Source organism: Lates calcarifer, linkage group LG5 (genome assembly GCF_001640805.2).
Source record: "Lates calcarifer isolate ASB-BC8 linkage group LG5, TLL_Latcal_v3, whole genome shotgun sequence".
NCBI classification, from domain to species: Eukaryota; Metazoa; Chordata; class Actinopteri; family Centropomidae; genus Lates; species Lates calcarifer.
Window position 1 is genome coordinate 22031250 of NC_066837.1, and position 25283 is coordinate 22056532.

Here is a 25283-nt window from a genome sequence, read left to right on the forward strand (position 1 = left end):
ATCAGAAGACCCTCAAGAGCAGCCTGACCCTCAGGTTGAGAACCTCTGGATCAAATTACTCAACAGCATAAAGAGCAGTTAAAAATATCTATCACAAACAGTTATGACTGTTATGAAGCGCTTAGCGCTGAAAAAGGGAGGACTCAAGGGTGCGGATTCACCAGGGCGTTTATTGTTCACAGAAAGCAAAGGGCCGAAAGGGCTGGGGTAGAACACAAAGAGGCCGCCAAAAGAGCGGTGGGTCTGGCAGGGTCTGGGTCCGTGACCAGAGCGGGGTCCGGGGAATGGTGCAGGTAGAAGGCAGGTGAGGGAGGCCGGGAGGACGGGCTGGAGCTCGAGAGCCAGGACGACCAGGCAGGGACCAGGGGAACTGGAGGAACGACACAGGAGAGACCACGTGAGCGACCTGGAGCACAGGGAGAGCACACAGGAGAGACAGGGCGAGGAAACAGCCAGGGACCCAAGGGAGGCACAGCGGTGTGGAAACACACTGGGGACGAGGAACGGGGGAGCAGCTGGAGGAGTAAAACGGCCTGGAACTTCTGGCAGGATAAGGGGTGCACTGCTATGAAGAACTGGCGAGGAAGGGAAAACAGAGGGCAGGTTAAATAGGGAGAGTGATGAGGGGAAAGTGGAGACAGGTGTGGAAGGCTGCGCAGGTGTGCCTGGTCGTCGCTACACAGAGAACTCAACCTCCGGCTCCGCCTCCCAGCCTGCAGCAAACGAGAAAAGAACACAAAACAGAAAATAATCCCTGAACCCACCCCGATGCGGCCCCAGCTGCCGCATCATGACAGTACCCCCCCCTAACGACTCGCCAATGTCAGCTGGGCAACACCCCGTGGTGCGGGCTTGTCCGGATGTGTGGCGTGGAGCTCTCTTATTAATGCCGGATCCAGGATATCACCGGTGGGAACCCAGCTGCGCTCCTCCGGCCCATACCCCTCCCAGTCCATCAGGTACTGGAAGCCCCGTCCCCTCCGCCGGACATCAAGGAGGCGGTTGATAGTATATGCCGGCGCTCCGTCGATGATCTGCGGAGGGGGCGGAGCGGGGGCCGGAGGTTGCAGTGGATCGCCGAGGTGGGGCTTGAGCTGGGACACATGGAAGACGGGGTGGGGGGAAGGTCCAGCTTGAGGACCACCGGATTGACCACCTTCAGGATGCGGAAAGGGGAGCTAGTTTCCTGGAGGTGGCCTGCAGGGGAAGATTCCTGGTGGACAGCCACACTGACTGTCCAACCTGGTACTGGGGAGCCAGGGTCCGGTGGCGATCAGCGGTCCGACGGTTCTGTTCGGTGGTCCGGAGGAGCGCCTGGCGAGTCCGACGCCAGGTGCGGCGACAGCGGCGGAGGTGATGCTGAACGGACGGGACCGCTATCTCCTCCTCCTGGGCCGGGAACAGTGGGGGCAGGTAACCTAGTGAGGCTTCGAAGGGGGAGAGGCCGGTGGCAGCAGAGGTGTGGGTGTTGTGGGCGTATTCAACCCAGGGAAGCTGCTCCGACCAGGAGGAGGGATCCGCTGCACAGACACACCTGAGCGTGGACTCGAGGTGTTGGTTAGCCCGCTCGGTCTGCCCGTTGGTCTGGGGATGGTAGCCCGAGGAAAGGCTCACTGTGGCTCCCAGCGCCCGGCAGAAGGCCCTCCAGACCCGGGAGGTGAACTGGGGTCCGCGGTCGGAGACAATGTCCAAGGGGATACCATGGAGACGAAACACGTGGGTGACGAGGAGTTGGGCTGTCTCGGAGGCTGAGGGGAGCTTGGGGAGAGGGACAAAATGAACAGATAGAAAAGCGATCGATGATGGTGTTACCATGGGAGCGGGGCAAACCAGAAATAAAGTCCAAGGCTATGTGAGACCAGGGTCTGGAGGGCACGGGCAGGGGGCGGTGTGAGGCCTTTCCCCGGACACAGACCGAGCAAGCTGCCACGAAACGCTGAGCATCCTCTTCTATAGTGGGCCACCAGAAGAACCGCCGAAGGAGATGCAGGGTCGGGGAGAGTCCGGGGTGGCAGGACCAGCGGGAGGAGTGAGCCCACTGGAGGACGGCGGAACGGGCTCCCTGGGGAACAAAAGCACGGTTAGGGGGACCGTTACCTGGGTCAGGGTCCGTGCGAAGTCCCTCCTGGATTTGGTTCTGGAGTTCCCAGGTAACGGCCCCGAGCACCCGGAAGGGCGACACGATGGTGGCTGGAGAGGGCGTATCTTCGTCGGGAGAGTGCTGGCGGGACAGCGCATCAGGCTTAGCGTTGCGGGTTCCTGGTCTGAAAGTCAATGTGAAATTAAAACGGGTGAAAAACAGCTGCCAGCGTGCCTGGCGGGAGTTGAGCCGCTTGGCGGACTGGATTTAGGAGAGATTTTTGTGGTCTGTCCACACTACGAATGGCTGTTCCGCCCCCTCCAGCCAGTGTCGCCACTCCTCCAGTGCCAGCTTCACCGCCAAGAGCTCTCTGTTCCCCACATCATAGTTCCGCTCTGCCGGGGACAGTCGGCGGGAGAAGAAGGCGCAGGGGTGGAGTTTGCCGTCTTCCCCGGCTCGCTGGGACAGGACGGCCCCCACCCCGGAGTCTGAGGCGTCTACCTCTACTATAAACTGTCTAGAGGGATCAGGTTGGGTCAGGATAGGGGCGGTGGAAAATAGAGTTTTTAGTTTTACGAACGCCGCCTCGGCCGGGGGAGTCCAGTGAAAGGGCTTAGCAGGAGAGGTGAGCTGGGTGAGCGGGGAGGCGAGCTGGCTATAGTTCCGGATAAACCTCCGGTAAAAGTTAGCGAAGCCCAGGAACTGTTGGAGCTTGCGCCGGGTGGAGGGGCGGGGCCACGCTACCACCGCCTTAACCATCTCGGGGTCGGCCAGGATTTGTCCTGGCCCCACACAGAACCCCAGGAAGCTGACGGTGGTGGAGTGGAAGACGAAGTGATTGAGGAAGTCCCGGAGGACGTCATTAATCAGGTGCTGGAACACCGCGGGCGCGTTGGTTAAGCCGAAGGGCATCACGAGGTACTCGAAGTGACCGAGGGGGGTATTAAACCCCGTTTTCCACTCGTCCCCCTCCCGAATTCGGACCAGATGGTATGCGTTGCGCAGGTCTAGTTTAGTAAAAGGCCGAAGGCCGAATTCAGGAGGGGGAGCGGATACTTATTGCGCACGGTGATGCGGTTCAAACCCCGGTAGTCTATGCATGGCCGAAGAGAGCCGTCCTTCTTCCCCACGAAGAAGAACCCGGCCCCCAGAGGGGAAGAAGAGGGCCGGATGAGACCCGCGGCGAGAGACTCTCGGATATACTGCTCCATTGACTCCCTCTCGGGCCGCGACAAGCTGTACAGCTTGCTGGAGGGGAATGACGCGCCCGGGAGGAGGTCAATGGAGCAATCGTACGGCCGGTGAGGGGGGAGTGACGTGGCGCGGTGCTTGCAGAAGACGGGTGCGAGGTAGTGATACTCGGGGGGCACAGAGCTGAGGTCGGGGGAATCCGGAACCGGAGCGGTCACGCCAGGTGCCGGTGGAAGCGCCGACTGTAAACAGACAGCATGGCACATGGCGCTCCAGCCCAGCACCCGACCCCCTGCCAGTCTATGTGGGGATTGTGGAGCTGGAACCAAGGGAACCCCAGGATCACCGAAGTGGAGGAAGTGGAGAGGATAAAAAAAACGGAGGTGTTCGTGGTGATTGCCAGAAACTATAACTTCTAGAGGGGGAGTGCAATGGGTGACGTGGGCGAGGCGGTGACCATCAAGTGCGGTGACGACTAGGGGAACTTCCAGGGGTTTGGGGGTATGCGATTCTTAGCGCACCAGGCCGCCTCCACAAAATTCCCATCAGCTCCGGAGTCTAGAAGAGCAGAGACAGATAAGGAAGACTGGGCAAAGTTAATAGTGAGGGGCAGGACCAACCGGGATTTATTCTTGCTAATAGTATTGCTCACCACTAACCTCGGCACTAGGGGTGAGCCTGGCCCTTTTGGGCGGACCGGGCAGGCAGACATGAAATGACCAGGGGCACCACAGTAAATACATCGACCTTCCCTGACCCGTGACTCTCTCTCCTCCGGGGTGAGGCGCGCCCTGCCCAGCTGCATGGGCTCACAGGGGTCGGGGGATGATCCACGCTCCCCGCCAGTTTGCAGTTGAGGCCTGGCATCACAGGGAGAAACCACATCTATTCTGATGTCCATGAATGATAGACTTCACACAGTCAATGAATGAAAAGATTTTACCCCAAATCTTAGATTTAATGACTAAAGTTTCTTAACTGATCACTTTCTCTTTGCTTTACGCTGAGGAGGGGGGGCCGGTGGAGCCGGCCGGCTGCTGGAGGTGGCGTGCTTCTCCCACCGCCTCTCCTGAAGGCGGTTGTCCAGGCGCACCGCGAGGGATACGAGAGCGTCCAGCGTCGGCGGTTCGTCCCGGGCGGCGAGCTCATCCTTGAGCCGCTCGGCGAGTCCCCGGATAAAGATCCCCGAAGGGCGGGTTCGTCCCACCCGGTCTCCGCAGCCAGGATCCGGAACTCCACCGCGTAGTCTGCCACCGACCGGGTCCCCTGAGAGAGGGGGAGGAGGCGCTGGGCAACATTGCCAGCGTGATCGGGCAAGTCGAACACCGCTCGGAACAGAGTCAGGAAGTCGTTGAGGGAGCGAGTGCTCCAGGGTCTCCGGGAGCCCTCGGCTTCTGCCCAGGCGAGGGCGCGTCCCTGTAGCAGCCCGACCACATAGCTGATCTTTTTGTGCTCGGTGTCATAACACAGCGGCTTGAGGGCGAAGACGTTTTGGCACTGGAGCAGGAAGCCTCGGCAATTACCCAGGGTGCCGTCGTAGACCTCGGGGTGAGGTAGGCGGGGTCAGGGGAGCGTGGAGCAGTGGCCACGGCCGAGGGAACAGCCGCGGCAGCGGACAGCTCGTTGAGCTTCGTGTGGAGGTGTTGGTTCTCAGCCTGCAGCAGGGAGAGGGCCTGCTCATGCTGGCGGAGACGAGCGCTCTGCCGCCGGATGAAGTCTCTCAGGTCCATCCCAGTGAGATTGTCCGCTGAGTCCATTCTGTGGCCAGTTCTTCTGTTATGAAGCGCTTAGCGCTGAAAAAGGGAGGACTCAAGGATGCGGATTCACCAGGGCGTTTATTGTTCACAGAAAGCAAAGGGCGGAGAGAGAGAGAGAGAGAGAGAGAGAACACATAATGACTTTACTTGAGCCTCAGTTTTTTTCTTCTTTGTAATTGAGCCATTACTTTAACCCTTTTACTCTTTATTTGAAGAAGTTTTATGAAATGCTTCATGCATCTGTTGGGAACAAGTAGGTGTTATTGGCTATCAAAAAATTGTAAAAAAAAAAAAAAAAAAAAAAAATTAATATAAAAAATATTAATATTAAGTAACTTTTTAAAGGATTTAATTTATATTAAATCCACAGAACAGATAGCCAATTCATTAAATCAGTCAATATACTAATTATTAACTTGGAACCTTGATTAATAATTAAGTTAATAACTACAACCAAAATTACCATATCAATATTTCTTGTGTGTGTGTGTCTGTGGAAACAATGGCAAGATGGCTGACTTAAGATAGTTCTTTTGTCTTAAGCCGCATGGCTTAAAACAAAGGAACTGTAACAAGATGGCCGAATCAAAGATCAATCAGAGTCATGTCATGTGGAGGAGGTTAACCAAGAAGCATTCTTTTGTCTAAGGCCAAATCAGAAGGTGTCAGACAAAAAGGTGGAAGATAGCAAGTTGCATGCAAGACAGTGAGATGCACCTACATGTGTGAAAATGCTAACAACAGGTAACCTGACAGACAAACAGACAGAGCAAGTAATACATTGACTTAAATCAATGTATATACTGGCAGAGTTGAGAATCCTATGCTTACCCAAGCTGTGCTGGGAAGGACGCTGGGAGACTGAGTTCAATGACTCTCATTTGTCTGTGGAACAAAAGGAGCCATTAGGTCTTATCCTCCATTTTGAATGGGCTGAGTCCCAACACGTCATTCTGATGTTTTTGCAATAATTTCAGCTAGATATTAATCTATTAGTTTGAATAAGGAACTGAGGGATTTCAACATTTGCAAAGTTTGTTGACACATACTGTTCATGTGTTAATTAATATTCCCAACAGTTTATACACTGCTGTTTGTGCGATGAATCAATTCAACCATTCACACAGTTCACCAGTTATTTGTATTTTATTATGAGCAGTTTAAGAAGCAAAATGAAGAAAGAACATCATTTAGTCTACACAACAACAAACGTACATCTGTCATTTTCTGTCAGCAGGTGCTCCATGTTAAACACACATATCTGTGCACTTGGTTTAACTTTAAACAACTACAACTTGCATTAAATGAAAATTGACATGTCCACATGTCTGCAGCAGACCAAAAAGGACTCTGGGTCATACCTTTGTGGGGTCCATAGAAAAACCCACCTGGATAGTGAAAAAAAATCCTAAGGATCTTTATTTCCAGCAGTCAGGACTGTGATCTCGATCATCACCATGGAGCCTGTGAGACTGCAATCAACACATATCCCAAGCAAACATATCAAAGACACAAACTGTAATTGACTGTGTGACTGGACAAATCTAAGGTGCAAATCATATGAACATTCAATCATGTCTTTCTCACATGAAGAATACAGTACCTTGTTGATAAAGCACTGCTGATGCAAATATGGAACTGCAACATAGAGAAGGTTTGCAGACTCATGTTGTTAGTGTAATATTGACCAACCAGATATTTGAACACTGCTGTTTCAAAATATTTCTCATGAAATACAGCTACATCTGTTTTAGTTTCTATGTTTTCTTGTGATGTGAAGATGTGGAGCCTTCAAAACCTGCTGTTCATCATCTGCAGTGAGTTATTTGAATTATATGAACACACATTTATTTCTTTTTATGCAAATACAAGTAGTGTACATGGCAGGTTGCTTTGTCCTGGTAATGTTGTAATGATCTATTTAATTAAAACAGTCTATGTGATGAAATTAAAGAAAAATATCAAAGACACTGCAGCAAATATGCTGTGAGAATCAAATGTGTATCTGTTCAGTGTCAATGTGAGGTTAATAAAAAAAAAAGGACAATAGAAAACCCTTCTTTCTATTTCATGTTGTCTTGTCTTCACAGTTGCTCTGATCTGTGTGATCAGTACAGCAGCAGTGATCCATGTGTCTGGATATGAAGGGAGAGATGTTAATGTTTCCTGCTCCTATGGAGAAGGTTATGAGTCCTATGAGAAATACCTGTGCAGGAATGACTGTGGCAACAGTGATGTTCTGGTTAAGACTACAGAAGCAAAGAAGAACAAATACTCCATCTATGATGACAAAAAGAGAAGAGTCTTCACAACGACCCTCTCTGATCTGAGCTCTGTGGATGCTGGGAAATACTGGTGTGGGGTGACCAGGACTGGAAAAGATACCTACACTGAAGTAAGACTGGAAGTAGAGCCAGGTAAAATTATGCTGACTTATGCTTATTTCTGATATCTACAAAACAGCTTTTGATCCTCTTAAATGTGATTCAGTGCCCTAGATTAGACTGCAGGACAGTATTTAAAGTAGTTAAAATAGCTCCAGATCAACATTTAAATGCACATAAATGCAGTACCAAGTACCAATTATCCATTAGTAATGTAACACTGAGAGCGGTTTTTCTATTACTACCTTTAGTATTGTATTGTATTTGACCTAAAATCTAAAAGTCCAGCATTTTACTTTGTGATTGCTGCTGTTACTCAAATATAGATCAAGATACATCTGTCTGTCCTTGTAACAGTCTGATGTTGTTTATTTCACTGACAGACAGCTGCTGTGATCGTTCCACCAACATTCAAAGTTATGAGGGAGGTTCAGTGTCCATCAGTTGTTCATATGAGTCTGAGGACCAGAACAACCTGAAGTACATCTGCAGAGGAAAGCAGCCCTCCACATGTCTGCAGCAGGCACTAATCACCTCTGACAACACACAAAATGCACAGTTCAGACTTACTGATGACAAGGAGTCAAGGAAATTCACAGTGAACATTACCAGTTTGACCCAAGAGGATTCTGGGTCGTACCTTTGTGGCGTCCATAGAAACACCGGCCTGGATGTTTTCTCTGCTGCTGAGCTGGAAGTCAAAGGTCAGGCTGTTCAAATTACTGCCAGGGTCAGACTTAGGGGTTAGGTAAGGCTAAGTTGTCCCTTTGCCTGCTGTATTTATTAAAAGTGAACATAGTGGATTGCTGTTGTACCCCGGGATGCCAGAATAGTCAGAGATAGGCAAAGGGGGGAGCATTTTATCAGATTACCAAAACATGCAAGAAGCGAGTGGAAGAACAGAGGAAAACAGAGTGATGGGAACACACAGTTCAATATCTTAAGTGTGAAGTGAGCTCTGACAGCTTGAAATCAGCACTGGTGTCATTCATTTTTGCATAGGCTTTTCCTGCCAACATGGCAGTATAAACAAACCGAGTCACGTGACCCCTGGATCACTATAAACTCAGTGTCCTGGTGTTTCAGTTAGCGCAGGTCTGTATCAGGACACCATGACATAATGGATTTATTCCCTCAACCTTATTTCTGGATTCCTAAAATGAAAAAATAGCTAAACTTTTGGGTCAGTGGTTATGGTTAGTGTAAGTCTCCAGGAAATGCAAGTCTATTACATATTAGGTTTAAGACTTGGTTTTAGTTAAAGTTAAGGTTAATGGAGTGGTTATGGTCACAGTTTGGGTAAGTCTTCAGGGAGTGAATGTGAGCAAAGGAAAAATATCCTCCTACTTGACAAAACACCTGTGTGTGTGCATGTGATAAACCAGCAGCTATGTTAAAACACACTGATTATTAATAAAAAGAGAACATGAAAGTATAAAATGCTGTGAGGCCACAGATCTGATGTTTGGTGTAACTTATGTTGTTGGTTGTGTTTTTAAGAATGTGATAACAAATCGTGGAGTGTACTGCTAATGTCTGTTGTCAGGAAGTGTATGTTTCATTAATTTGTTTTTCTTTGTTTTTGTTTTTTTTAGATCCGTCTCACCCTGCAGTTTTCATTGTGCCTGCTGTGCTGCTACTCATACTCATATTTGCCCTGGTCATGTACAAGTACAAATGTTACAAAGTTCAAGGTATGTTTGATATACAAATACATGCACTTAACAGCTTGCACTCACAAGCAAACACGCATATATATATATATATATATATATATATATATATATATATATATATATATATACAGTTTCTTGGACTGTGTGTTTCCAGGAGGTGGAGTCAACATGAACAGAAACAGGACCAAGGCAGCAGATGCAGAGGAAGCGATGGGTGGAGCAGATGTAAGAAAATGATACAAATGTGTGGGACAGAACAACCTACTAATGATTTTACTATTAGTGGAGCTGACTATGTCAAGTTTGTTTTTAGGGTGGCACTACTCAAAATTCATCATCAAAATCAAAAGGGTCCACAATTTTCATCCAGACGCAAATACTGTAACAACTATTGGCTGGATTACCTTGACATTTTGTACTGACATTTACAGCCTAAAGCTGATTAATAATTTCTGGGGACACCCTCATAGCCAAATGGTTAGGGTGCGTACCATGCGGGCCCTAGTGGTTTGAGCAGGCGGACCCCGGTTTGACTCCCGATCTTTACTGCATGTCATTCCCCCACTCTCTCTCCCTGTCCTATGAATAAAGGTGAAAAAGCCCAAAAAAATACTTTAAAAAAAGGATCAATTATAATAACCCCAGTGAAATCCTGACTCTTTATTTAGTGCCACCATCAGGTCAAAATGTCAATTTGTCCAGTGTTTTGGTTTATGACTGAATACCTGTAAAACTAACAACATTCCCACCAGCCTCATGTTTTTTGTGTTTAGTGATGATTAGAAAATATTAGCAGGCTAACAGGCTAAACTAAGATGGCAAACATGCAAAACATTATACCTGCTAAACTTCAGTATGTTAGCATTGTCATTGTGAGCATTGTTACATATTAATGTTATTAATCAGCTAAATGCACCTTTGTGTCTCACAGAGGTGCTGGCACGGCTGTAGACTCTTTATTACTTAATATGATAAATGTCAAGAAGGTTACCAAAATTATTAGGAGTCATTTTCCTGGAATAATGATTATTTAAATCTAATTTCACAGCAATCTGATCTGTAGACGTGCTGCTCAACAAATTACTCAACAAATGAACTGAATAATTAAGTGATTATTGGACAATTTTTAGACTCTCTGGCAAGAAGAATACAGTTTTTAATAATCACTCATCTGTTTATTCTAAATGTATGTGACTGATAACTGGTGTCTCTACAATGTGTTAATAAATGTGTGTGTCGCCCTCTCATCTGTCTATTTTTTGTTGATTCTTTTTTAGATTTATGAAAATCCAGAAGCTGCAACATGCTCGAAGAAGAGGAGCTCCAGACAACAGAGCACCTGTCACCAGAATGATGATACAGGTGGAGACCAACAAGACTCTATTTATCAAAACTTGGTACCAACAGAAGACATCTACTCTACTCTCTTTTACAGTAAAGGTGATAAGTGAGAATCTTGCATTGTTTCGTCACATTTGTACCCATAATTATCCTGTTTGTATTTTCTTTAACATTAACAGCTAACCAACACAAACCACCACTGACTGAAAACTTTGTTGGCCTTTGTGTTTGTCGTTGTGTTTATCTTTCAGAATTTGTTTTATAATTTATATAACAAACAGTTAACCACCCCTGCACTCCTTGTAAAAAACTGAGAAAATCCATTTCGGCTAAATAACAAAAATGTAACTTACTTACATGCGTATGTTTACCTGTGGTAAAAGTGAATCAATAAACAAAACAAAGAAAATCCAGTCTTTACAAAGTTATCACTGAATCGATTCATGAGGATTGTATTTTGTAATATATACATGAAATATAAAAACAGTATCACCAGATTGTTAGTGAGTGTCAGATTTTTGATGGACTGAAATAAAGTGGTGGAAAATAACAAAGTACATTTCAAATGCTGTTAAGAACATATTTGAGGTAGCTGTGTTTATGCTTATTGTATAAGAGTTTACATTTCCTCTCCACTATTTGTCAGAAGTAAATTCTCTAAATGTAAAGGAAAGGAGCTTCAGTGCTTCCTATCTTATTACCTTTAGCACAGGATTCACTGAACCTTCATTTACAAAAGGAAAGGAGAGAATGACACCCCACAATTCCCTGCAGCAGCAGCAGCATTAAAAGCAGTGCACTATCGTAGTTTCACTGAGGCAGATAACACGCATGAAGATGCAATAGAGCTCCTGTGTTATGTTTGTGACACGATCCAAAAACGTTTCTCTACTTAACAAACTTATAAACTATATATTTCTGTCTGAATATAATTTACTCTGGAACCTTCAGTTTCTTTTTTATCGTTATTTTGATGGCTCAACTTTTTCAACTTGTATACTCCTTTCATGTTATTATATTATTAGTGTTGGACAAGAAACCTCATTGAATTGTAGCCCACAGCACTAAGTTTATTGCTGTATGTCTTCCTTGTATTATAAATAAAGTTGGTTTAAAAAAAAACGCCTAGAGTGAGTGTGGTCAGATTCTCTAAATACAGCAGTTACCTATTCCTATTTCCTTATCAATGCTCCCTCACATGTTTCCTTGACCTCATGATATTTTCCATTGAGGTCAAGGAGAAGTGGCTTGTCTACTCTTCCCCAGATTGTTCCGCATGCTACATGGTACCACGCTCCAGGCCGCTCAGCTTTCTAATTTGAACAGAGTCTTTCACACTGCTTTCTTTGCGCACTCACACACACACACACACACACACAGACAACCACACACACTGCATTTCCAAGCTCCTCACCCTAACCTTAGCCTTATTCTACCCCTAACCCTAAAACCAAGTCTCAACCCTCAAACAGCCATTTAAACTGTGGGCCATGAAGCTGCCAGACCCCACAAATATAGTAAAACAAGATAATGCTGGCATACTTCCTCTCTTAAGATAAATGTCTACATGGAGTTTTGAAACTGCTGTAGTTCTGTGTCTAAGACATGTTTAACATGTTAACAACATTAACAACAATGTTTAAATGATCTTATAAACTGGATTTTCACTCAATTTTCTAATTCAGCTATGTAGGCTACTTTTAATCTTTTACTCTCTAACTAAAGAAATCACATGAAATGATTCAGTCATTCTGATGTTTTCACAAATAGATACATTCATATAATGTAATATAATGTAATTGAGATAAAATCGATTAGTTTGAATTAGGAACTGAGTGATTTCTACATTTGCAAAGTTTGTTGACACATACATATTAATCTCATTGATAATCTCAACATTTTACACACTGCAGTTTGTGTGAAGAATCAGATCACACACTGACACAAAAGCATCAGTTATTTATAACATCAGCTGTAGTTTCTGTTTCTTTGCAGTAATATAAAGACATGGAGCCTTCAAATCCTGCTGTTCATCCTCTGCTGTAAGTGATTTTTAAAGAAATACAGTACACAACAACAAATGTACATCTGTGGATTTGCCTTGTAAATCAAACTTTAAAAGAGTAAAAATGATTATGAAGACATCACAACAGATGTGCTCTGTTAAATATACATATCTGTGCACTTGGTTAAACTTTAGATGCTGTTAAATCCCACACACTAGTCCTTCAAACAACTACAAGTTACATTAAATGAAAACCTGTTTTCAACATTTTTCTCCCATTTCATGTTGTCTTTGTTGATAAAGCACTGCTGATGAAAATGTGGAACTGCAACATAGAGAAGGTTTGCAGACTCATGTTGTTAGTGTAATATTGACCAACCAGATATTTGCGACATTATGAACACTGCTGTTTCAAAATATTTCTCCTGTTCACACAGCACATGAAATACAACTACATCTGTTTTAGTTTCTACATTTTCTTGTGATGTGAAGATGTGGAGCCTTCAAAACCTGCTGTTCATCATCTGCAGTGAGTTATTTGAATTATATGAACACACATTTATTTCTTTTTATGCAAATACAATCATCTTAAGATGAGGGGCACCGACTGTTATACTTAGGTTATATTTATATTATGTCAATGAGTTATAACGCCCTGCGATGGACTGGCGATCTGTACAGGGTATAACCCGCCTAGCCCAATGTCAGCTGGGATAGGCTCCAGCTCCCCCATGACCCTTGAGGATAAGTGGTATAGATAATGAATGAATGAATGAATGAGTTAACAGAACATAATATGAAGGTCAGTTTTCTCTCTCTCTCTCTCTCTCTCTCTCTCTCTCTCCCCAGCTGCAGCAGTTTGGCGAGGTATAGACACACAGATAAAGTGTGAGAAAGCCAGTCTGTTGTAATGGCTCTCTTTATAGGCTATAAATTTATCACAGCGGGCGCCCCCATAGCCGAAAGGTTTGGGGCACGTACCACATTGGCCTTAGCGTCCTGTGTAGTTAATATATTTTAAATAGAAATATTAGATGTGAAGAAGCAGGGTCCCTTGTAAAGACAAATAAACACTTAACAATTAAAGCAGTAATGCTGCCCCCATGTGACCTGTATGGATTATGTGAGCAGCTCTCCATCTCATAAGATTTATTTATGAATTTCATTTATTTTTATTATTTTTATTTTTATTCTAAATAAATATACAAAATTAAACAAAAGTGTTACCATATGGTTTATTATACCAGACTTCACTAAAAAGTAATTTTCATCTGTGGTCCTTTGTTAGGTCAGTTAAAGACAAGACATGACACGTAATATAAAATTACACATAGTAGTACATGAGTAGTGCATGGATATTTTAGACAAAGCAGAACTAATAAAATAGAGTCTTTGGCTACAGAGATGAGTTGCTTCAGCAGACATATGAATTTAAAGCTGCTGTGAGAACTGCATGTCTTTATGTCATCTGGTTGGACATTCCACTGAGTTGTGGTTTTCACAGAGCATGCTGACTGCCCAAATGCAGCATGATGAGGGAACTGTACAGTCTAAAGATCTTCAGGATCTCAGGATATCAAGATGAGAGTAAACAAAGTCACATAATGGAGGACAGCTCGAGCCATTTCTAAGTTTATACACATGACACAAATTTGAAAGTAATCTGAAAGATTTTGTTTCTCCAGCATCCTTCAATGAAGTATTCTTTTTAACAGTTTCTTTCATTTCTTTTCATAAAGACTGTGTAACAAGACTAATCTTAGGTGCACATATACACACCTCAGTCATGTTTTTTCTCATATAAAGAGTATGTAAGTGTTGATTTCTTAATAAAGCTAATGCAAATATGGAACTGCAACATACAGAAGTTTAACTGATGCATGTTGTGGGTATGTTTTTAACACACCGGATATTCACAACATGACATAAATATAACACATAACATAGTTCACAGCTACATCTGTTTTAGTTTCTACATTTTCTTGTGATGTGAAGATGTGGAGCCTTCAAAACCTGCTGTTCATCATCTGCAGTGAGTTATTTGAATTATATGAACACACATTTATTGCTTTTTATGCAAATACAAGTAGTGTACATGGCAGGTTGCTTTGTCCTGGTAATGTTGTAATGATCTATTTAATTAAAACAGTCAGCATTAATGTGATAAAATAAATAAATCAAAGATACCAGAGCAGATATGCTGTGAGAATCAAATGTGCCTCTCTGTTCAGTGTCAATATGAGATTTATAAATAAATAAATAGAGAAACTTCGTTTCCTGGTGTTTTTTCTATTTCATCTTGTCTTGTCTTCACAGTTGCTCTGATCTGTGTGACCAGTACAGCAGCAGTGATCCATGTGTCTGGATATGAAGGGAGAGATGTTAATGTTTCCTGCTCCTATGGAGAAGGTTATGAGTCCTATGAGAAATACCTGTGCAGGAATGACTGTGGCAACAGTGATGTTCTGATTACGACTACAAAAGCAAAGAAGAACAAATACTCCATCTATGATGACAAAAAGAGAAGAGTCTTCACAACGACCCTCTCTGATCTGAGCTCTGTGGATGCTGGGAAATACTGGTGTGGGGTGACCAGGACTGGAAAAGATACCTACACTGAAGTAAGACTGGAAGTAGAGCCAGGTAAATACTAAATACGTTTTGGTCTACTATATTAACTGGCACATAGTTAGTTTTAGATTAATATGTTATCCTCAAAACAGATGTTCATCCTTTAAATTTTGATTCAGTGTTTTAGATTAAACTGCAGAGCAGACTATAAAGTATATAATTGCTCCAGATTGAGGGTTGTTCTGTCTGTATATAGTGAGCACTTAACTTTTGATGCTTTAACTATGTTTATTTAATGATACTTCTGTATTTATTTAAAATTAAAAAGTCCAGTATTTTCATACTGTGTTTGCTGCTTGTACTCAATGGTTAGCACTTGCCTCACAGGCAGGTTTCGAGTTCAAATCCCAGTAGCCCATGTGGAGTTTCCATGTTCTCCTTGTACCTGTGTGGATTTTGTATTTGATGATTCTAAATTGCCCAGGTGTGAAACTGAGTGTGAATAGTTGTTCGTCTGTATATGTCAGCTTGGCGACCTGTCTGGGGGGGGACCCCACTGACCCTTAAGGTTGAACAGTATAGAAAATGGATGGATGGGTCCTTTTATTCAAATATAGATCAAGATATATCTGTCTGTCCTTGTAACAGTCTGATGTTGTTTATTTCACTGACAGACAGCTGCTGTGATCGTTCCACCAACATTCAAAGTTATGAGGGAGGTTCAGTGTCCATCAGTTGTTCATATGAGTCTGAGGACCAGAACAACCTGAAGTACATCTGCAGAGGAAAGCAGCCCTCCACATGTCTGCAGCAGGCACTAATCACCTCTGACAACACACAAAATGCACAGTTCAGACTTACTGATGACAAGGAGTCAAGGAAATTCACAGTGAATATTACCAGTTTGACCCAAGAGGATTCTGGGTCGTACCTTTGTGGCGTCCATAGAAACACCGGCCTGGATGTTTTCTCTGCTGCTGAGCTGGAAGTCAAAGGTCAGAGGTCACAGATCTACCAAACCATATTGCACTGAATTCTTCATTTCTTTAATTAAGGAGCTATTACTTTATTGAAAAAATCATCTGTTTTCAGCAAAACAGAATGAGAATACAATTTGCGTAATTTTAATTACTATTAAATGTTTAAAGGTGCTATATGAATGTTTTTGCAACACTACATAGCCAACATTTGCATTAATAGCGATTTACTTACAAATAGCTTCAGCCATTCTTGCATTTACAAAAGGTTAGAATACACCTTCTTAGCAGCTGTGGTATATTAGATGGTGATGTTGATGTGAAGATGATGAAGAGAAGATCTCCGCTGACACTGACTTACTTGTATATAGAAGTTTATTACAAAGTAGTTCAGCATCGGACAAGCACTGCAGTAGCCTGTGAGAGAATCCGAGCCAATATGGATCTCTCTTCCTAACAGCTCTAAACACCAGTATATATACATTGGCTGTTTACATGGTCCATAAGAAACATCTGGACCTTATTTAATGCCTTCACTTTCAAAAGAAAGAAGATAAGGGAGAGAAAACCCTCACCTTTAACCCCTACTAGTCTAGGTGTCACATTCTTGATTCTTATCCTAAACATGAACCCCAAAGGTTAACATACATAGAATTTCAAACATTCTTAAGAGAGTAAAAACATATGTAGACCTTCAGACACTACATATTTCCCCCCTTTCGAGGCTATCTAGCCTCGAAAGATAAAAGAATAAAACATATATGTTTACAGTAATAGTATACATTCCTCCTACATATGCTTCCCAGAGCATAAACATAACTTTATGGAGTGTGAGAGCGAAAAACCTGTCAAGCAGCTATCTTTCCTGAAATTTCCATCAAACAATCTAGACAGGAAAATTCTCTCACGGCCCCTCTGCCTCAGGTGACCACTTATAGTACTCCAGACCAATTAGAAGGAGAAATTTCATCATTAATACAAGGATGTAGCTCTTTCTCAGTGACGATCACAGAGCTGAAAGCAGATGATGCTGGGACATACTGGTGTGGTTCAGACTCACAGTGGAGTCCTGGAAACTACACCAAGATTCAGCTGTTAGTAGCTACGATTATGAAAAGAGAGTAATGAGTAGTAGACGAGTAAAAATGAACATAGAGTAAATAAATCAATTAAAACAGACTGACTGAATAGTTTTTGTAGATTTATGTTTTGAATTTGTCTGTGGGAAAAGTTAAAAATTGAGTGTGTGTCCTTTCTTTGACAGTCTTTCCACAGACTAGCACTGAGAGCTCGACCACCACTGTGGTGGAAACATTTAGCACAAGCAAACCTGGCAAAGGTGTATGTGTGTGTGTGTGTGTGTGTGTGTGTGTGTGTGTGTGTGTGTACATGTAATGAACCAACACTGTGTTAAATACACACACACAACAACATTACCAGAAAAGGAACATGAAACCACCAAATACTGTGAGGGTACACACACAGTGTTACATCTGCTGCTGTGTGCATCAGATAACAGACGTGAGAACTTTTCTGCTCATGTGTGTTTCTACCAAGTGTGTTTACTTTGTACTGTATTTCCTTTTTTTCAGATGTCCCTCACTTTACAATTTTGATTTATGTTGTACCAGCAATTCTGGTTGTCCTGTTGATCCTGACATTTTTCCTTGTCATGGTTCATAAGAACAAATGCAACAGAGTGCCAGGTATGTTTTATATGCATACACACACACACACACACACACACACACACACACACACACACACACACACACACACACAGACACACACACACACGATAACTGTGGTGTCCTTTGTTGTGCTGTGTTATTTCAGGAGATGGAGTTACGGTGAACATTAACACATTGAACACTGCTGAAGCAGGAGTAAAGATGAATGTAAGTGAACATGACCAGGTCCAAACCATTCTAGTTTCCCCTAGAGGAATGTGGAGATGTATTGGACAGACAAACTAACCAACTGACTGACATCAGCATCTTTAAGCTTTGCTGTGAGACGCAAAAAGAATTTTCACTTTCTAGGATATTGTGAAATTAGTCTGTGTGTCTGATAGACCACCATTCTTACCTGTGTAACTGTACCTGTTCATTTGTTTATATGTGTTTTAATTTTTATTTTTTTATTTTTTATTTTTTTAGATTTATGACATAGAAGATTATGTAGACATGGCCTCCTTGAGGCCACAGGACATGTCCCACGATGATGATACAGGCAAAGACAAGTCTGTGTACCAAAACTTCACCACAACAGAAGACATCGATAGTCAAATTTACGCCAACCACAGCAGCTGAGTGTTTGATTGAAACAGCTGGCTAACAAGCATTCAATCTTGTTATACTAGGTTGTTCTTTGTGATTGTACAAAACTGGTATATAATAACCATCAAATATATTTGGTACTCAGATTCATTGCTTCAACTTGATTTTACTCACTTTCTTGTACTTTCACATTCCTTATGATTGCTTAGTGTTAATATAACAGTTTGATAATCTGCACTGCATGTAGGAAAATGTGAAGAAAAACCCCAAACTTAATTTAGCAGTATATCTGTAACCTTTGTAAAAATGAATAAATAAACAAAAGTATGAGAAACATAGTCATAGTTTTCTGTTTGTAGTCATAGCCAAAAACAACACACCATTATTGGTGGAATGAAAACATTACCAACACACTGTTAGTGGCCTTCACTTCCTAACATAAGAAAGAAATAAGAAAAGCAGTGCAGCTGAACTCTAAAAACTGTCTAAATGTGCAACAGTGTGACTCACTAATTCAGGAAATGCTCTTTTGGGTAGAGGGTCAGAAGGTAGGGACAAATGACCTTATATGATAACTTTGAATAAGTTTAATCAGGTACTGAATTCTGCACTGGTCAGTAGTCTTGTCTTTTCGTGAGATGAGTTAACAGTAAGAAAACTGTAGAGTATCACTTCTTTGACATTGATGTAGAATACATATAAAACGATGTTATCAGATGTCAGCACTAAATGCATTTCAAATAGATAAATAAATGTGTAGCAGAATCCTCTACAAAGCCCAGTCTACAGTAACAGATGCACACATGTTGTACTGCATGTGTGAAAAGCAATAACATGCATAAAGTTGACCTTTTCTCAGGCAGGCCACAGAACAGCACTCTGCGTCACACGTTATTGACCTCCTGTTACTTCCTTATTTTTTATTTTTACAGAGGACTGTAGACTTTTACATGAAGGCAGATCACTGATAGCTCTTGACATCAAGAAATGTAACACCATACATTATGTGCGCATCATCTATGAAAATGTTCAGTTACAGATCCAAAACATACTGCCCAGTGTGACTGAAACAGTGTCATCCATGTAGCATTTAGGTTGGCACTTGGTACTTGGCTTTACTTTGTCAGTAGGTCATGAGCTACCAAGATGTGCAGAGGGTGTGGAGGTGTTTATAACTCTGGACATTCGTTTGTTGCATGCGTGTGAAGGTGGTTGCCTTAAATGAGAAGTTTTGAATTTTGCGCAGCAGCCTATTTTCCCCACTCTAAAGCTAAATCCTGGACTTCTACCCTTTGTTTGTGGTTGCATCGAAATCTGGCATCAATCTGGTGAGATAAAGATATTTGTATTTTTGTATGATAGTGGTATGGTATGGTAGCCTCCATATTAGATTTCTGTTTCAGGTCCCCAGAAGGTCAGCAGCAGCCAAAAAACTTTGATAATTTGAGGTTGACCAAGTTGTTGGTCTGGAGGCTGGACTGAGAGATTTCTACATTCACATGATGTTTTAACACATATTGTGAGGTGTAATATTCTCAGCATTAAACACTGTTGTTTGTGTTAAACAATAATTTCACACTTTCTCACAGTGCATTAAGTTTTCTAGAATCACATCAGCTGTATTATCTGTTTCCTCACAGTAACATGAAGATGTGGAGCTCTCAAAACCTGCTGTTCATCCTCAGCCGTAAGTCTCTCAGATTAAATATGTTTTTTAAAATCAAAATACAAGGGGGTTTTTGCTAGATTATTTTGTCTATGCTCTATTCTATGTTCTCTTCTTGCAGTTGCTCTGAGTCGTGTGACCCGTGCAGCAGAGGTGATCCATGCAGCTGGATACAAAGGGAGAGAAGTTACAGTTTCCTGCCCCTATGAAGAAGGTTATACGTCTCATGAGAAGTACCTGTGCAGGAATGACTGTGCCAAAAATTATGATGTTATGATCAAAACTTCAGAAGGGGAGAAGGGGAGATACTCCATTCATGATGACAACAAGAAACAAGTCTTCACAGTGACCATCTCTGATCTTTATCCTACGGATGCTGGGAAATACTGGTGTGGGGTGACCAGATTTGGAATGGATCCCTACACTGCTGAAGTAAAACTGGAAGTAGAGCCAGGTATAAGAATGAATTAATCAATTAACAAACTAATGGATGAATTAAAAATCGTAAATGACCATGTGTACAACTTGTATATGTCCTTCAACTGCATCATGTCACATTTTTTAAAGACTGTGAAGCAAAAAATTAAATTCACTTCTCTTGGTATAAACCTCTAAAACAAAGTTTTTTTGTTTGTTTAGTTTTGTTTTTTGTGTCGGTTAAACATTTGAGACAGAGAGTTGACAGGAAAATCTAAAGAGGGCATGCAACACCTCCTAGTCTTTGTACAATAAGGTCCAGTTAGAGTGGGAATATGGTCGCCCAATTGGTCGAAAAAATGATGTACACTAATGTCATATTTAAAATCTGATTCAGATAAAAGATCAAATATTTATTTGACAACAAAATGAAGTCACAAAAGTATAATATTTCACTAAAGCTATGTCCCTCAATTAAAAGAAAAAAAATTATATGTCACATTGTCACTTCTATACTGTATATAGAAGAGTATGATGGCGACTGAAACACAGATTTTGGTGCCAAATAAAAACCTGTTCACCAAATCATTGTAGCATCGAGCTAGTTTTCTGTGTCTGGTGTCTGTCCTTGTAACAGTCTGATGTTGTTTATTTCACTGACAGACAGCTGCTGTGATCACTCCACCAAATTTCAAAGTTATGAGGGAGGTTCAGTGTCCATCAGTTGTGTGTATAACTCTCAGTACCGCAACAACCTGAAGTACATCTGCAGAGGAAAGCAGCCCTCCACATGTCTGCAGCAGGCACTAATCACCTCTGACAACAAACGAAAAGGACGGTTCAGACTTACTGATGACAAGGTGTCAAGGAAATTCACAGCGAGCATTACCAGTTTGACCCAAGAGGATTCTGGGTCGTACCTTTGTGGTGTCCATAGAAACACTGGCCTGGATGTTTTCTCTGCTGCTAAGCTGGAAGTCAAAGGTCAGAGGTCACAGATCTACCAAACCATATTGCACTGAATTCTTCATTTCTTTAATTAAGGAGCTATTACTTTATTGAAAAAAATATCTGTTTTCAGCAACACAGAATGAGAATACAATTTGCGTCCATTTTCTTGTTCACTCGCATATTCAGAGTACTTTTAATGTTACTTAGAAATACATGTTTTTTTTTTTAGTTTATTTTCTATAAACATTTTTTAAATGAGCAGATTTAGTGCCCCTAAGACCTTGTCTTCTGATAGTTCTCCCACAGCACACCAGCACTGTGGTCCGTCTCATCTCTGTGGAACCTACTAGGTCACAAATATCAGAGAAACCCATCAGAGGTACATATGTGTGTCTGTGTATGAGTGCAGAACCAGAAAAAGGCTGTTACTGCACATATTGGGATTCAGCCATGAGATATTCATATGCACTGATTTAATCTTTAATATTCTGTTTCTCAATTTCCCCCCAGATGAGGCACCTCAAACCTCAGCTGTTTTCATTGTCCTTATAATTCTGGCTGTACTGTTCACCGCAACATGTGTTCTTGTTATAGTTTGTAAAAGCAACTGTTGCAAAGGTCGGTTGTACACACAATCACATATATATACATGATATGTATACACACATCAGATAACCTTGACTGCTTGTGTTGTGTTGTAAACCTGTATTGTTACAGGAGCTGGAGTCAACAGAAACATGTGGATTACCACAGAAGAAAGAGGGGTTTTTGGTTTGGCTGAGGTAAAACAAAACTTGTTAACCTGTTAATTGCTCAGAGAGGCTAGAATTGTTGGCTTAACTTTTCTTTTTTCTTTTTTTTCTTTTTTTTTTTTGGTGTTGGTCTTTATGGCAGTATAAATGTCATTGCAGTCTTATATTTGTGAAATGTTTTGTCATCTGTGTAACTGCATACAGTATATTAATGTATTTTTCATTTTTGTTTATCCATGTTTTTTACTCTTCTTTCAGTTGAATGAAAATCAGAAAGTTGCACGGCGTTCAAAGCAGCATTTCTGGAAGCAGCACCATAATGGTAAACGAGAGCAATATGAGTCTGACTACGAAACCCTCCCTGAGACACAGGACATCTACAATAAATAATAATGAATTAGATACCAATTAAAACAAAGCCAACAACAATAACGACAACAATATACACTGTCCCCAAATTATGATCTTCAAAATATGATATACCATGGTCCTACCCTCTTATTGTTTGAGTAAAAACTAGGTTTGTTTTTGATTATTTTCAAAAGCTTGATTTATGAAGCATTTTTTCCATTAACACACACAAATGTATTGTTTTTATTGCTCTTTTAAAGAAAAATATGCTAGTGATGTGTGTTTCATAAAACACCAATCAAAATCACATTTACAAATGCAGAACTTTATGGTCTCAAATGCATCTTTCAATCCATAGTTCCTTAATCTAATAAAATCTTCATTTGAATGTTATGATGTATGGAAGTGTATTGCTGCCACATCAGAAAAAGAAAGACAGATCACAAACACATTATAACCTGAAAAATTTATTGTTATAATGTGATATTTTCACGTTATTAAGAGATACATACCTCTCATGTTATAACACTATAATATCTGTTGCTGTTATTACGTGAAAGGGTCCACATTATAATGTAATAACTTATATTGTTATAACGTGAAAGACTTCAGGTCATAGAAGAATCAGTCCAGCCCTCTGGAGGTAACATAATTTCTCACTAATCAGCTGGAGGGCCACAGAAGGCACCATGGATACAAGCTACATCATACTTCACCTTGGTCTTGTATCCATAATGCCTTCCCTGTATAAGTCATGTTTTAATGTGAAACTTTATATTACTACTATTATATTATATTATATTATATTATATTATATTATTGTAACATGATAAGTTTGTATCTCATTATAATGTGATAGTGATCCAGTTTTCTTTTCTGGTGTGGCAGCAATACACTTCCATAGTGATGTATATATACAGGTAAATCTTTGCTTGTTTTTATGTATATTTCTTGCCACAGTTACATGCTGTAATGTTAGTATAACAAAAGATTTAACAGTGTTTGAACTTAAATAATTTCAACATTTGCTTAAGCCAAGTGCTCAGAATATCACTGGACAGTATATACAGTATGAACATTGTTTCAAATGTTTTTTGTATTTTGTTTTTTGTTTTTTTCCATTTTTCGGTCAATTTTCTTTTGATATGGCATTTTCCTGTACTTCAGTTATTATATTCTTCTGTAAGTTTAATGCATGCATTTTAATGTAAAGCCCCTTCTTATGTAATAAAATGAACCATATAAATAAAATTGCCTTGCCGTTTCCTGACAATGTTAAGGTAGTACCAGTCAGTCAGTATATCAACTTAATGAGACACTTAATGGAGCAGAGCCATGACTGATGTTAGCAGTTACACCTGTGCTTTTCTTGCTATGACAAGTCAAAAGGTCTGCCTTGAAAAAAAGTGCTGTGTGCTGTTCAATAATATGAATTCAAAATACACAGTCCTGACTGGAGGTTTAATAACTCAATATGTGCGAGTGGACTGTTGATGTGCAGGGGCTTTATAATAACACCTTTAAATGTAATCAAATAAAAAAGATGTAAAGATTGGTCAAACAATAGAAAAGAAAAATATCTTAAATCAGTCAGGCATATGCTGTAAATGTAACAAAAACTGAAAATGGACACAGTAAATATATAAAAAAAATTTGTCAAATAGGGATGGCTGATTAACTTTCATTTTAAAAAGGTAAAGCAAAGTAGCAAAGCAAATGAAGTGTAAAGATATTGAAAAGCTGCCTCAATACATGTCTGTTTTTGTTTGTTCGGCGTTTTTGTTTTTTCAGAGCTATATAATCAATGTGACTCTGGATTTAACACCTACATTTCTGAGAATACACCCCTTTCTGTCATGCTTCGGCAACAATTGGTAGAACCCCAAAAGCAGACTCAAAAACCAAGGCACAGATGAGTGATGAGATCCCGAGGTTTATTAATGAAAGGAAGGAGGGGATGAGAACTGGACGAATGGGGAGCAGGTCCGGGTGGCCCAGGGTGCCGGGCCGATGCTCCGGGAAAGTGCGGAAAGTGCAGGAAAGACTGGCCACCGAGTTTTATCCGGAGGCGAGGGGCTGACGGCTGCGCTGGTCGGGCTAGGCAGAGGCGAAGAACAACAAACAACAATTATTTCTTTCTCCAAAGGAAAAACACTGTGAACGCTAGAGATTATTCAGAGTAACTCTGTAGTTCGGCCGGAACGTTACCGCGTAGGGTACTGAGACGATCTGGCAGCTTGTAGCTGGAGAACCAGGGTAGATATCCGGCAGTGATGAGTGGATATGAAACAGGTGTGACCAGTGCAACCCGTCGCGCCCCTGCAGGGAAGCAAAACCCCCACACACACGGGGAAGCTGCCATAACACTTTCTTTATCTCCTTCTACATCTTTAGACCCTTCTGCCAAATATGGATATATTACTCTTCTTGCAACTGTGTGCAGCTGCTTCATGAACACTTGCATCAGCAAAATACATATTCATCAAGCTCATAAACTTTTTTTTTTCTCAGTTCAAAATAGAACGTCATGTAAATGTGGGTGAAGTGTTCGACCAGACATATCACTTTCTTGCTGCCTTTCCCGTTTCTGATTTCTGGACACTCCCCCATCTGTTAATGCAGTTTTTTTTTTTTTTTTTTTTTTTTTTTTTTTTTTTCCACTGATGTCATTCGGTCAGAAGACATGTGAAGTCGGGCCCATGATGCTTTACAGTGCAGCTCATAGACTTCTGAGGTTTAAGATGCAGATCATGATCACAGGTCACAGGATCAGATTCTGATGATTAGATCAGTCCAACACATGTCAAACTGAAATATCTATGATGAGAAGCAGAGAGCCCTATATAGATGTTCTGTATTACATGTGGTGTAAAAAAGTTAACTGG

The 25283-nt window shown here is 41.7% G+C and overlaps 3 protein-coding genes across 6 annotated transcripts; all 3 read left to right on the top strand.

Annotated features, from left to right (window-relative positions):
• Positions 1–5376: 5376 nt before the first annotated feature.
• On the top strand, positions 5377–18595 carry LOC108885455 (CMRF35-like molecule 1). Of its 4 annotated transcripts, none has more exons than XM_018679814.2 (6): positions 5377–6845; positions 7119–7445; positions 7796–8116; positions 9008–9106; positions 9243–9313; positions 10366–11469. In XM_018679814.2, the coding sequence occupies exons 1-6, from the start codon at positions 6788–6790 to the stop codon at positions 10537–10539; spliced, it is 1050 nt and encodes a 349-aa protein (XP_018535330.1). In that variant the 5' UTR covers positions 5377–6787; the 3' UTR covers positions 10540–11469. The 4 variants fall into 4 exon arrangements, with proteins under 4 accessions (XP_018535330.1, XP_050926729.1, XP_050926730.1 ...); XM_051070772.1 differs by lacking the exons at positions 7119–7445; positions 7796–8116; positions 9008–9106; positions 9243–9313; positions 10366–11469 and adding exons at positions 14751–15077; positions 15680–16000; positions 17575–17688; positions 17819–17880; positions 18142–18595 and having other exon boundaries at positions 6665–6845; XM_051070773.1 differs by lacking the exons at positions 5377–6845; positions 7119–7445; positions 7796–8116; ... (1 more) ...; positions 9243–9313; positions 10366–11469 and adding exons at positions 12900–12963; positions 14751–15077; positions 15680–16000; ... (1 more) ...; positions 17819–17880; positions 18142–18595.
• Positions 18596–19243: 648 nt separating this feature from the next.
• On the top strand, positions 19244–20800 carry LOC127142496 (CMRF35-like molecule 3). The gene is made up of 2 exons (XM_051070774.1): positions 19244–19948; positions 20049–20800. Exons 1-2 carry the CDS (start codon positions 19906–19908, stop codon positions 20396–20398), a joined length of 393 nt encoding a protein of 130 aa, XP_050926731.1. The 5' UTR covers positions 19244–19905; the 3' UTR covers positions 20399–20800.
• Positions 20801–20878: 78 nt separating this feature from the next.
• On the top strand, positions 20879–24031 carry LOC108885456 (uncharacterized). Its single transcript, XM_051070288.1, has 6 exons — positions 20879–20902; positions 21088–21328; positions 21591–21674; positions 21806–21913; positions 22013–22077; positions 22306–24031. The coding sequence occupies exons 1-6, from the start codon at positions 20879–20881 to the stop codon at positions 22435–22437; spliced, it is 654 nt and encodes a 217-aa protein (XP_050926245.1). The 3' UTR covers positions 22438–24031.
• Positions 24032–25283: the final 1252 nt, after the last annotated feature.